The sequence below is a fragment of the Asparagus officinalis genome, chromosome 7, assembly GCF_001876935.1.
Source record: "Asparagus officinalis chromosome 7, Aspof.V1, whole genome shotgun sequence".
Lineage (NCBI taxonomy): Eukaryota > Viridiplantae > Streptophyta > Magnoliopsida > Asparagales > Asparagaceae > Asparagus > Asparagus officinalis.
This window is the reverse complement of record NC_033800.1, coordinates 13,623,664-13,637,872: the sequence shown is the minus strand read 5'-3', so window position 1 is coordinate 13,637,872 and position 14,209 is coordinate 13,623,664. Positions and strand designations below refer to the sequence as shown.

At 37.4% G+C, this 14,209-nt stretch overlaps 1 protein-coding gene across 2 annotated transcripts; it reads right to left on the bottom strand.

Moving 5' to 3' along the window:
- LOC109848533 (psbP-like protein 1, chloroplastic) lies at positions 269 to 14,030 on the bottom strand. 2 transcript variants are annotated; one of them, XM_020418075.1, is made up of 8 exons: positions 13,825 to 14,030; positions 13,652 to 13,745; positions 12,288 to 12,368; positions 12,108 to 12,190; positions 11,919 to 12,041; positions 11,780 to 11,851; positions 1,896 to 1,992; positions 269 to 555 (listed from the first exon to the last, which is right to left on the bottom strand). In XM_020418075.1, exons 1-8 carry the CDS (start codon positions 13,894 to 13,896, stop codon positions 455 to 457), a joined length of 723 nt encoding a protein of 240 aa, XP_020273664.1. In that variant the 5' UTR covers positions 13,897 to 14,030; the 3' UTR covers positions 269 to 454. The 2 variants fall into 2 exon arrangements, with proteins under 2 accessions (XP_020273664.1, XP_020273663.1); XM_020418074.1 differs by having other exon boundaries at positions 13,583 to 13,745; positions 13,825 to 14,029.

Below are 14,209 nucleotides of genomic sequence, written 5' to 3'. Positions count from 1 at the left end.
ATTTCTTCACAAAGGCCTTACCTGTTCATCGGTTCCAGTTTCTTGTACGCAAACTCACTTTGTTTGATCCAACATGAGTTTGAAGGGGGCTGTTGATAATAGTGTATTGTAGTGGGTTTTAGTCCCACATTGCTTGGGAGAACAAACCTCACACTCCTCTACTTGTATAAATATATGTGCACACTCAATATTCAATTCAAGGGAAATTTACCCAAGATTCTCTCTCTCTCTTACTTTAACATTTGCCCTTAGTAAACTTTGAATGTCATATCAGCAAGAGAGGTAAGCATTTACTTGAATGAAGTATTTTACAAATAGTATGAAAAAAGAATGTTTTTAACATAGCCAAAAACTTATCCACTTAGTTACATATTGAACAAAGAAGAAAAACTTATCATGTGCGAGATTACAAGCATGATTCATTCGACTCTGTTATGGAGTACTGCGAGAAAGCTCAAGCAGATACTTTGAAGGAATCGATGACAGTGTGCAATTTATCTTTCATCTTCCCCCACCGTCTTTCGTTAGCTCCTGTTGTCAATGTGTAGAACTTGCCTGCACGAGACGCCATCAAATATCAAAAGTTTATGCTACTGATCAATATATCGAAAAGGAAAACTTTCGGAAGTATTAAGTACGGTATAGCATCATTCACGTCCTTTATTACAGCACAGCTGTTTTAAGTACAAGGCACTTGGTTCATTTCTGAAAGTCCATCATATTATCTGATGAAACCTATCACATGATTTTAGTAACCGACAACAGTATGAAGATCTTTAAAAGTCCACCAAAAGAATAGTTTTCATAGTCCACATCAATAAATGGAAGCAATAAATGTAGAGAGAGCACATTCATCAGATTGCTAAATTTCAAAGTCCTCGTGGTTTAATTGGTGTTATACATCCCCAGTTTCTTCCTTCCTTTCTTTCTCTTTTTTTTAACATTCTTTTTCTTGTAGTATTCTCAATTTCATAATGTACTTCTTCTTGATATCTACCTAGAATTGAGCCCAACCATGAGATAAATATAGTAAAGCCATCTTTAAGTTAAATGAAAAGTTTTACTGCTCACTTTTGAAAATGTCCATGTTTACTGTTCACAAAAACCATCTTAACCACATGATTCTGAAAGCATTATATTCTCAAAATTTCTATGGCAACACAAAACTCTCAAATATGAAATCCCCCGAGATCTCCAATATGAGATGCAGTGAGAGTACGCAATAACATTAGAAAATCCATGTCATAACATGCTAGTACTTGTGCAATTAATTTTTCAGGAATTAATCTACATAGATGTTGGTAGAAGCAACAAAATATGAAGCCTGCCTTTGGATGAACCATTCTTTTAACAAGATTTATCATACCAACTTGCATTTAATTCTTTATAATATCGGATAAACATTTTGTTATAAATTCCAGGACATATCTTAAAGTTTTTCTGGTGATGCTTAAGTGAGCAACACATTTAGAGCTTCTCCCTGCACTTCTCTTTATATGAAGTTTTTGACTCAATTTCCCACATAGTAACACAATGATATATTTTCCATCAATGGTGATGAGATAAAACTTCGTATTCTAAGCAAAAGAGGTAAAGTATTCTAAGCAAAAGAGGTAAAGCCTGGGCAACACAGGGTAAGAAAAAGACATACCTAAGACTAGCCATAAGATTTACCTCCTTCACTCTGGTGCATATTCCGTTAGAAAGAACCTCATTCACTTGTAAGGCCTTTCTCGAATGATATAAAACTAAGAAAACCCATGATAATATATTTCTTCTCAAATTTTCAGACAACATAAATGACTATCCAAACATATATAATAAATGCTAGCATCAATTAAAATGGCTACTAATGAGTAATTGATAAAAACTAAACAAAACTATCACGTTCATACCATTCGCGATGCAGATTGTGCTAAGCGCATGTCTAGTGAAGTTTGGAGCCTGAGCAATAAACTCGAAAGAGTAATAAGATTTTCCATCAACTTCATGCTGGTTAAACAATAGAACAAGAAGTAAGTTACCATTTAAGAAAATTTCAATCCCAAATAATTAAGACAGAATGACACTATAAACTGAAACCGACATGTACATTCACTAAGTACACTTTGTGGGTTAAATGCCTATCTATAAGATAATCTATTCAAAAATATCTCTTTCAAGTTAACTGGTATCACATTTTAAATTATTTCAAATCATTCTCCCTGATGGAAAGTTATTGCATCTATAGTAAGCAACTACCTGCTACAGTAATCGCCAATCGCAAAACCACTAAATGTTATTGTAGCAATACCAAAGCAGCAGCGCGCCTACCTAAACTCACCTATATATAACTCTCACCAGTGTTAAGTTTAGATCATCCATCACAGTGTCTCCAATTAAGAGTGAAAAGAGAGAGAGAGAGAGAGAGAGAGAGAGAGAGAGAGAGAGAGAGAGAGAGAGAATTTCTCATTAAAAAGAGAGATTGTTAACTCCTAAATTTTCCTCATAGTGGATTTTTCTAATATTACCCGTGGTTTTTACCCTAAATTTATTAAGGGAGTTTTCACGTAAATTAGTGTGTTTATTTTATTACCTCTGCTCTACTATTCGCTAGGACCTTGCTCTATTGGGCCCTGGGTTAGTCCCAACAAGTGGTATCAGAGTCTGGCTTAAGTTGCGTGTATCTACTTATCATATGCTTTGTGGCTATTATCAAATGTAGATCCTCCACATCAGAAAATAAGTTAGATTATCATTCACCATTTAAAGACGATATGTACTATTCACAAATATGATTACTATTTACGAGTATGATTACTATTTATAAATACGATTACAATATATGTGAAATAGTAGAAGTTACTGTTCATGGTAGAAGCAATGGCGGCGCAGTTCGAGATTGAGAAATTCAACGGAAGTAATTTTTCACTGTAAAAGTTAAAGATAAAGGCTATCTTGAGAAAAGATAATTATCTAACGGCCATCGGTGCAAGGCTGGACGACATCATAGATGATAAGAAGTGAAATGAGATGGACGAAAATGCTAATATAAATCTCCATCTGACATTAGCAGATGGGGTGTTGTCGAGCATAGAAGAGAAGAAGACAGCAAATGAGATCTATAATACACTAACAAAGTTATATTGGGCCAAATCCCCGCACAATAAAATCTTCTTAAAAAAAACTTTACACTCTAAGGATGGCGGAATCTACATTGGTGACCAACCAAATCAACACCCTAAATACACTGTTCTCCCAACTCACAACGCTGGGACATACAATCGGTGTGAATGAACATGCAGTACTTCTATTTCAGAGTCTCCCTGACTCGTATGATCAGCTCATCATCAACCTAATAAACAATGTCCCCATGGACAATCTAATCTCGACAACGTTACAGTCGCTATTTTGGAGGAAGAAAACCGGTGCAAGAACAAAGAAGATAGGCATGCAAGTTCTCAACAAGCGGAGGCTTTATCGGTGACGAGAGGAAGATCAACGGAACGTGGCTCAAGTGAGTCATACTCATGGTAGATTAAAATTAAAAAAATAAGAAGAATATCAAATGTTATAACTGTGGCAATAGGGGAACATGAAATCAGAGTGTTAGCACAATAAGAAGAGTGGTGATAAAAAATCTTCAGAGCCATCAACATCTCAAAGATGCATTGCCAGCACATCAGACAATGGTGAAATTTTATACATGGGAGCAACCACTGTTAATGAAGGCAGAAAGAAGGTTGCTAATATCTGGTTTTTAGATTCAGCAACCTCCTAGCACATGACCTTCCGGAGAGAATTGTTCCACAAATATGAACCTATTTTCAGGAGGATTTGTATTTATGGGCAATGATCATGCCTTAGAAATTTCTGGTATTGGTATTGTTAAAATCAAAATATTTGATAGTATAATACACATCATTTGATGTACGACATGTGAAGGATTTGAAGAAGAATCTATTGTCTTTAGGACAATTAGATGAGCTCGGGTGCAACACCCATATAGAAAACGTGATCATGAAGATTGTTAAAGGGACGCTTATTGTGATAAAAGAAGAAAAGATAGCTATAAATCTATACATGCACAAGAGAGAAACCCTGCATGAAGCTGATTTATGTGTGGCATCAACTAGCCATGGAGAAGAACAAACCATGATGTGTCATCACAAACTAGGTCACATGTCAGAACTAGGCTTGAAGATTCTCTCCGATCAGAAGCTGCTTTCTGGACTTATTTCGATAGTTCTTCTATTTTGTGAGCATTGTGTTATAAGTAAGCAGCATCGGCTAAAGTTCAGCATATCGAGTTCTAGAAGCAATGCTATTCTAAAACTGGTTCATTCTGATGTATGACAAGCATCGATTACATCCATGAGAGGAGCAAAATATTTTGTGTTATTTATTAATGATCACTCCAGGAGATGTTGGGTGTATCCTATCAAGAAGAAGACGGATGTGTTATCAATCTTTAACGCCTACAAGGCGTGAGTCGAGCTTGAATTTGAAAAGAAGATCAAATACTTGAGGTAAGATAATGGAGGAGTATACACAGACGTGTGAATTTTTTGCATTCTGCAAGCAAGAGGCATCAAAAGACAATTCAGTACTGCTTATACTCCTCAACAAAATGAGTGGCGGCGCAGATAAACAGAACACTGTTGGAAAGAACAAGAACAATGTTGGCAACTGTAAATCTAGATAAAGTCTTTTTGGACAAAAACAGTAAAAACCTCCTGTTATATGGTAAATCAATCTCCATCAACTGCAATACAATTAAAGACGTTCATGAAAATGGGGACCGTCAAGCCAGCAGATTATTCCAACCTCCATATATTTGGAAGTCCAGTGTACGTAGTGTATAATGACCAAAAAATTACACAGCTAGATTTAAAATCCAGAAATACATATTTTTGGGGTATGCTAATAGAGTAAAGGGGTATCGCTTATGAGATCCCAATACCCGCAATGTTATCTTTAGCAGAGATGTTATCTTTGTAGAGAACCAACTACAAGACAACTATATTTTCTGAGTTCTTCCTTGAACAAGAACTAGTTGAGTTTGAGGCTCTAGAAATTCGAAGGTTAACTCGTGAGAGAAGAGCACTGACTTGACACTCGGAATATATTACGAAGAGTAATGTTGCATACTGTCTTCTAACAGAGGATGGAGAGCCATTAACTTTCCATAAAGCTATAAACAGCACCGATGTATCTTTATGAATGACAGTAATGCAGAAAAAAATTAAAGCTCTCTATAAGAATAGGACTTGGGTACTTGTGTCACTACCACAAGAAAAGAAGACTATTAAAAATAAATGGGTCTACAAGATCAAGCGAAATGGAGATGATCAAGTGGAGCGATATCGTGCTAGATTGGCAATAAAAGAATATGCTCAGAAAGAAGGTATTGACTTTAATAAAATATTTTCTCATGTACTTCGACTTACAACAATCCAAATAGTCCTGGGTATGAGCGCTATATTTAACTTACATCTAGAGCAGCTAGATGTGAAAATAGCATTTCTTTCAAAGAAATCTTGAAGAAGAAATTTATATGCTCCAACCAGAAGATTTCGAAGAAAAATGAAAAGAGAACTTGGTTACAGATTGAACAAATCTCTATACAGTCTAAAGCAGGCGTCGATGTGTTGGTACAAGAGATTTGATTCGTTCATCATGAGCTTTGGATACAACAGATTTAATTCAGACCCTTATATATATCTCAAGAGGTTTGGTAAAAATAACTTTGTTATCTTATTATTGTATGTTAACAACATGTTGGTTGTAGGCCCTAACAAAGATCGTATCAAAGAATTAAAGGCACAATTGGCTAAGAAATTTGAAATAAAAGATTTTAGGATCTACAAATAAGATTCTAGGGATGCAAATTTACCGAGACAGAATTAAGAGCAAGATTTGGCTTTCTCAAAAAAATTATTTGAAGAAAATTTTACGGTGTTTTAACATGTAAGATTGTAAGCCAATTTCTAACCCACTTCCTGTTAATTTTAAGTTATCCTCCAGTAGGAGTCCAAGCAGTGAAGAAGAGAGGATAAAAATGTCACGAGTACCATATGCATCAGCAGTGAAAAGTCTAATGTTCGCTATGATTTGTACAATACCAGATATTACACAAGCAGTGGGAGTGGTTAGTCGATACATGACGAATCCTGATAAAGAGCATTAGAATGCTATAAAGAGGATCCTAAGATACTTTAAGGAAACCTCAAATGTTGCATTATGCTGTGAGGGATCAGATTTTATTATGTTGATTCTGATTATGCAGGTGATCGTAATAATAGCAAATCCACCATAGGCTATGTATTTGCACTTGCTGGCGGAGCTGTAAGCTAAATTTCAAAACTGCAGTCAATTGTGGCTACTTCATTAACAGAAGTAAAATATGTAGCAGCTACACAAGCTAGTAAAGATGTGATATGGTTGAAGATGGTGCTGGAGAAACTCGAACATGAACAAAAGAAGATTTTTCTATTTTGTGATAGTCAGAATGCTTACATTTGGCAAGAAATCCGACCTTTCATTAAAAGACAAAACACATTTGAGTTCAATACCACTTCGTTCGTGAGAAAGTGGAAGAATGAACAGTGGATATGCAGAAAATTCACACTAAAGATAACCTAGCAGATTTTTGATAACAGCAATTAATACTGATAAATTTATTTGGTGTCGATCCTCTTGTGGTCTGTCGTAGACGCGAGTAACTTGAAGGTGACAAAATAGAAAGAATGATGTGAAGATATGATTGATACTCAATCAAATCTTCAAGAGAGAGATTGGTGAAAAATTACTATGTCTACAGTAAACACCTGTCCGCTACAGTAACTACCAAACGCAGATCAACTAAATATCACTGTAGCAACAGTGCGCACCTATCACAAACTCACATATATATAGCTCTCCCCAACGTTAAGTTTAGATCATCCCAGTGTCTCCAATTAAGAGTGAAAAGAAAGAGAGGGAAAGAGAGAGAGAAAAATAGAGAGTTTCTCCTTAAAAAGAGAAATTGTAACTCCTAAATTTTTCCACATAGTGGATTTTCCTATCATTGCCCATGGTTTTTACACCAAATTCATTTAGGGCGGTTTGTTGGATAGCAGGTTCCTAATATGTTTTCGAATTTGTTTTGGTAACAGATTATTGGAATTCCTAATCTGTTTTGGTAACATGATTCCAAATTTATTTTGGTAACAGGTTATTAGGATTTCTAATCTGTTTTGTTTTTTGTTTTAGAATTCCTAATATGTTTATGATTTTAGGATTTCTATATATATGGAACAATTGGAAGAGAGAATTGAGCTGAAAATTAGGGATATTTGGAGCATAGAAAAGAGGTATTTTCTGAGCTATTGGTTAGGGTTTTGTTTGGAGAGAATTAGAGATTTGTTGGTAAGATTAATTGGTGAGTTTAAGTGATTTGTAATCTTAGTTTGTACTCTTCTTCTCTATTAGTGAAAAACCCTATCTCCTTCTTGCCCCGTGGACGTAGGCAACTTGCCGAACCACGTTAAAATTGATTGTTTGTGTTTGTGGCATTGATTTGGTTTGTTTGGCCTTCTCTCGATGTTCGTTTGATTTGATTTCTCGTAGCATGTTGGTTTGGTTGCTTGCCTTACGCAGCGCTCAACAAGTAGTATCAGAGCTCGGCTACGCTTGGGCTATTTGGAGGAGTAGGTCGTTTTCGAGGCTCGCCTAAGGCTTCGTTTGGTGATAAATGTGTGATCTTTTTGGTAAAGACTATCTTTTTCAGTTTTGGATCTATTCTTCATTTGTTCTGTATTTGTTTTGATGATTTAAGAAAGATGATCGGGAAAGAAGGAGTTGTGGAGGGTACTTCCGGGGTGAAGACCGTCCAAAGTTTGAATATCCACTCTATAAAGATAGACGTGGAGAAGTTTAATGGCACAAACAATTTTGATCTTTGGAGATATGAAGTTTTGGATGCGCTTAATGTGTAAAATTTGGAAGATACTTTGGAGTTAGACAGGAAACCAGATGACATTGAGGAGAAGGTTTGGAAAAAGATGAATAGAATGACGTGTGATGTGATTAGATCTTGTTTGACTCAAGATTTAAAATATGATGTGATCAATGAGACTTCGGCTAAACTCAAGATTTAAAATATGATGTGATCAATGAGACTTCGGCTAAGAAGATTTGGGAGATCCTAGAGGGTAAGTATTTGAAATATGATGTGATCAATGAGACTTCGGCTAAGAAGATTTGGGAGATCCTAGAGGGTAAGTATTTGACCAATAGTGTAGAGAACAACTTGCATTTGAAGAAGAGGCTTTATCGCTTCCAATTAAAGAAGGGGACCTTCATTGGTGATCACATGAACCACTACACGAAGCTTCTTGCGGATTTAACATATGTAGATGTGATGATTGAAGATGAGGACAAAACGTTGTTGTTGTTGAGTTCCTTGCCCGACGAGGAATATGATACCTTCATTCTTACTCTTATTAATGGAAAGACATCTCTTTCTTATAGTGAGATCACCGCTGTACTTGTGAATTATCAGCTTCGAAAGAAGGATAAGGAAACTTCAGTTGAGTTGGTAGCGGGGACTTTGGTCGTAAGAGCAAAGAGTCCAAACCATGGTAGGAGGTCACAGTCTAGAGGGGCACATCTTGGAGTTCGTATGAATCAGTGTGCCTTTTGTAAAGAGAATGAACATTGAAAAACCGAATGCTCAAAGTTGGTTGATCGAACCGGGAAGAATAAGGGAAAAGTTATTCAAGCTTCAGAGATGAATGTTGTCAATGCTAATGGTAATAATTCAGATTCGAATTCTTCGGACTACTCTTTATCTGCACTATCGTCAGTTTGTGTTGCCGACTCTACAGAGTTGATGTTATATTTGAATGCTTCTTATCATATTTGCCCTAGAAGAGATTGGTTCTCCAGCTTTCGGGAGTTGGAAAGAGGAGAGGTCGTGCTTATGGGTAATGATCATGAATATCCTATTGGTGGTATCAGTACCTTTCGGATTAGGATGAGTGATCGAGTGATTCGGGAGTTGGTTGGAGTAAGGTTCGTTCCTCAGTTGAAGAAGAACATCATTTCACTTGGAGTTTTGAAGGCAGCAGACTATAGGGTGACATTGGTCGATTCACGTTTGAAGGTCACATTGGGATCCATGATTGTGATGAAAGACGTTAGGAGGAATAATTTATATTTTTGATTAGGAGCACGGTGTTTGATAGAGAGCTGACGACTTCTTTGGATTTGGCTAGACTGTGACATTTGTTGAGGCTGTGTTATTTGATTGGTTATGCCGTGCATAGTTTGTTGAGAAGTGCTTTGACCTGCAGATTGAAGTCCTTTGAGCACATTGGTATGAGCAAGAAGACCGAGGTAGAGTTTGACACTTCTATCCATCGATCGAGGGGTCTTTTAGGTGGTGTTCAGTCAGGCATTTGGGAGCCTTCCAAGGAGGCATCATTGAGAGGTAATCGGTATTTCAGTCAGGGATTGTTCTAGAAGTTAACAACAATTGAAAGAAGTGTATTGGCAGAAAGGTAACCCGTCGTTCTAGCTTTGGTAGGGGGTCCTTTCTTGTATTTGTGTCGAGCTCATGGCAGTTTGAGACACTTTATTGATGTGGAGACATTGAGACGACGAGATGAGATGACAGTTTTAATGGGTCATTCCTTACTGGAGGGGGATCGACATTGGTTGTCGAGCATTGGTTTTGGTTTTGGAGCTTCGACATATTTGGGTCATCTTGGTCATAGGTTGCCGACTGCTGCATGTGAAGATTTTGGATCTGATAGAGCTGCTTTAGATTTTGGGTTATGTCGGAATTTGGTTGCCCAGCATTTAGTCACATCGATGATGTGAGATTTGATCCGATTGCACGTTTAGGATTCAGAGGTTCGTTTGATTATCAGTTAGGAGCTTCTGATTTTGTTCTGAGCAGGTATGTCACATTTGACTCTCGACAGGTGGAGAGTGTTGATCAGATCATTGGGATATCGTATCGAGTGGAAAGTGATGTTACTTCACATTAGATGGAGATTGCTCCACATACTCCAGATCATACTGCATCGTTTGGGATTCTAGCTGAGTTGACACAGTTTAGAGATCATTTGGATTTGAATGCAGATGATGAGTTGGTTTTGGATTCGAGTGCAGTTAGTGGACATGATTTGAGTACGACCATTGGTTCACCTCAGGTGAAGGTGTTTGATTTATTTCAGTTTGGAGTCATTGGGAGCGCTATCAGTTACATATCCGTTGGTGATATTGGTGAAGAGTTGTAAACTTTTCTATTTGATTGAGGGCTCCAACAGTTACAGATCCATTGGTGATATTGGTGAAGAGTTACAAACTTTTCTATTTGACTGAAGGTCTTTGGAGGCCGTTTGGGTGAACTATGTGAAGACTTGATTTCTTGGGCAAGAGGATACGTAAGCAGTCATTTATGATGCAGCCAGTTTGGTGAATTGATACCGACATTTGGAGTTTGTTCGCATTCTCGTTTGGATTCTCGACTTGTTATGGATTGAGTCCGTTGTCGTGGATTTGTTTCACTTCGTACTGGACGCAACAAGTGATTCTCGACTTGTTATGGATTGAGTCCGTTGTCGTGGATTTGTTTCACTTCGTACTGGACGCAACAAGTGAGACGTTTGGTTGGTATTGGTGTCGCCGTTGTCGTGGATTTGTTTCACTTCGTACTGGACGCAACAAGTGAGACGTTTGGTTGGTATTGGTGTCGGCTGAGTTTTGGGAAAACTTCGCTGAGGTGGAGAATTATTGGATAGCAGGTTCCTAATATGTTTCCTAATTTACTTTGGTAACAAATTATTGGGATTCCTAATCTGTTTTGGTAACATGATTCCAAATCTGTTTTGGTAACAGGTTATTAGGGTTCCTAATCTGTTTTGTTTTTTGTTTTAGAATTCCTAATATGTTTATGCTTTTAGGATTTCTATATATATGGAACAATTGGAAGAGAGAATTAAGCTGAAAATTAGGGATATTTGGAGCACAGAAAAGATGTATTTTTTAAGCTATTGGTTAGGGTTTTGTTTGGAGAGAATTAGAGATTTGCTGGTGAGATTAATTGGTGAGTTTGAGTGATTTGTAATCTCAGTTTGTACTCTTCTTCTCTATTAGTGAAAAACCATATCCCCTCCTTGCCCCGTGGACGTAAGCAACTTGCCGAATCACGTTAAAATTGGTTGTTTGTGTTTGTGGCATTGATTTGGTTTGTTTGGCCTTCTCTCGATGTTCGTTTGATTTGATTTCTCGTAGCACGCTAGTTTGGTTGTTTGCCTTCCGCAACGCTCAACAGGTTTTTCACGTAAGTCAGTGTGTTCATTTTGTTACTTCTACTCTACTATTCGCGAGGACCTTTCTCTATTGGTCCCCGGTTTGTCCCAACACTCCCTACATATAAAAAAGGATACCTTGTTCATGTCCTCCTATTGCACAGTAACAGGAAATAGAGATCGTCACCATATATAGTTCACAATTTTTCCACAGAGAGTTGTGAACCTAGCAAGTAGCTCTTTAAGAAACAAAGAAGTCTTATCTAAATTCAGACAATGTAATATAGGACATACACTCTCTTTGGTTATCAAAATTTTATATGTTTGAAACACATATCCACATATTTCATGAAAATAGAGTAGTTGCATTGTAACTAAGTAATTAGATACCTGTAAGTGACAGAATATCTTTATCTCGATTGTGATCTAGTTTAAGAGAAAGTGACATGATAAAGTTGAAAGAACTAAAGATTCACACGAGATAATTGCCTTCTAACCTCTGATGCCTCAACCAACTTTGTTTTCTGGGTAGAAGGTGCCAGTACTTTCTTTATCAATGCTTCAGCAACCTACATTAACAAATAGCATGAGGTGAATTTACATTCACAGAGAAACTTTAAATGTTTGTGTTCATACCTCCTGTGGAGATCCCAGGTCTCGGATATCTTTCTTTTTAGTCTCAATCATGTTAACACTAACACTTTCTAAGGGCTCGATAACATCTTTAAATACTTTATCTTGTCCTTGGATGAAAACTTCCTGGGATTATTATTCGACATCTATAAGAAACTTTAAATGTTAGCTCAAGAAAATTGAGAGAAATACCTGCCAACCGAAGGGGTAGAGAAATGAGTATCCATCCTTCTTGTCTAAGACAACTTGAAATCCTTTCTTTCCCTCTGCTGCAACTGATGCATATCAAGTGGGTTCTGTTAAGAAACTATCAATATCATGCAGCCAACTCACTTTGCAATTATTTGAAGGGCAGTTTGTAGAAATACTCACACGCTTTCGAATTGAACGGAAAGATAGATACACAAGTAGCAATTGCTCCAGATATAAATGCTTGGCGCCTCCCAGTTCTCTCTGCAAGACAAATGATAACAAATAAAACCACTTTAAATAATTTCTGCTCACATTGTCAGCTATAACGATTCGTGAGTGAAAGTGCAAAGGTCACTTACACTGCAACAAAACTTTGAAATCATGATAAGGGCTAAAGCTTACGATTTTACACTTTTAACACGTCTCTATAGGTTGAGCGCCTTTTTCATGGGTCAAATTTGGACTCATGCAGTTGTATTCTATTAACCTGCTTAAAATCTTGCTGGTGAAATTTGACGCAAGGTTGTTTCGATATCATGTAATAGGTTCCTTCCACTACACCAAAACTCCAAAGCATCCTAATTTATGGGACGAAATCTAGACTCATGCAATGACATCTGTTTTTATAAATCCGCTCCAAATACATTGCTAGTGGGATTTGGATATGGATTGTTCTGATACTATGTTAAAATGTCCTTCTACTACATCGAAACTCTAAAGTTACAGTGACAGTTAAAAGGTTGTAATTTTTTATTCTGACATACTTCAACAGGCTGAGCACCCTATTTTACGGGCTGAAACTTAAGACTCACACATACCTATTTCCTTGTAAAATTCGTTTTATATTCGTGGCCGATAAAATTTGAACTTGAACTTTTACCTAACAGTAAACTATTACATTCCCAATAAAAATCACTGGAAATAAGAATAAACATATCATACAGCCTACTGAAGGTCATTGCATGTTTCAATCCATATTCGAAGCATTGAAGCTAAAAGGGAAGGGTTAATTATAGAAAAGCCCCATGAACTAAGAGGGAGTTGTAGTAAACCCCCACCAACCGTTTCTTATTACACTAAACCCCCATGAATTTTTAAGGAGTTGCACATAGCCCCATTAACAATTTTATTTCACTAAATCTTACCGAGAAATTTATCTTTTAATCCTTGTATTAGCACCATCAACTCTCACGTGTTACTAGCAAGCACATAACAAAAAAAGAAAGACGAAAATTTTCTTCCAAGTCCCAAGAAAAATACTCTTTTATTAAAAATAAAAAGTTTATGAGAGTGCATAGTAAAAGAAAAAGTAGGTAATTTCTTGGGACCAAGGAATTTTTTTTTGGCGCATACTTGCCTCATAAGATGAGATGTTAGGAATCCATGGTGCTAATTTGGAGATTAAAAGATAAATTTTCTAATAAATAAAATAGTTCAGAGGGTCTAGTGTAATAAAAAAGTTGACGAGGGCTTACCGCAACTCTCCAAAAGTCCACGGAGGGTTTTACGGCAATTGCTTAGGGGGTTCGCTTCGCATTTCACACCGTGCTCAAGGGACGGCAAAGCTTCCGAAGCAGCAGCCTTGGCTTGAAATTGAACAGCCCTCTTCCGCCCGTGGCCGAGAAAAGGAGCAGGCCCCTGCGGAGAGTAGCTAGCTATGAACAAAACTTGAAACGATGCGTATTTGATCGAACGGGAGTTTTATCGCACGCTGAACCTGATGAGGTGAAGCACTGGAGGAGAGGGCTCTGTGCAGTGATGCAGGGGAGTTCTGGAGCGAGGTCGCCATTGTCGAGGCAATCGGGATTCAAGAACTGCTCTGCTGTCGGCTTTAGAGGGTTTTTGGGTCGTGAATCTGTGAATATGATGACGTGTTCATGTACCGTTGGAAGAGAAGAGGCTGCTGCCTTATCTCTTTTCATGGTGTTGGATATCCGCTTGAATAAACCCCGAGTTATCTCACTTTCTACTTGATTACGGGCTCTGGGCTCAGCCCAGTGGACAGTGGAGGAGTTCGCTTTTGGAATTTTGGGACTGGACCCTAGCAATCTTATATTTAAGAATCAGTCCATTAGGTCATTAATATTGCTATCACTTCTCTC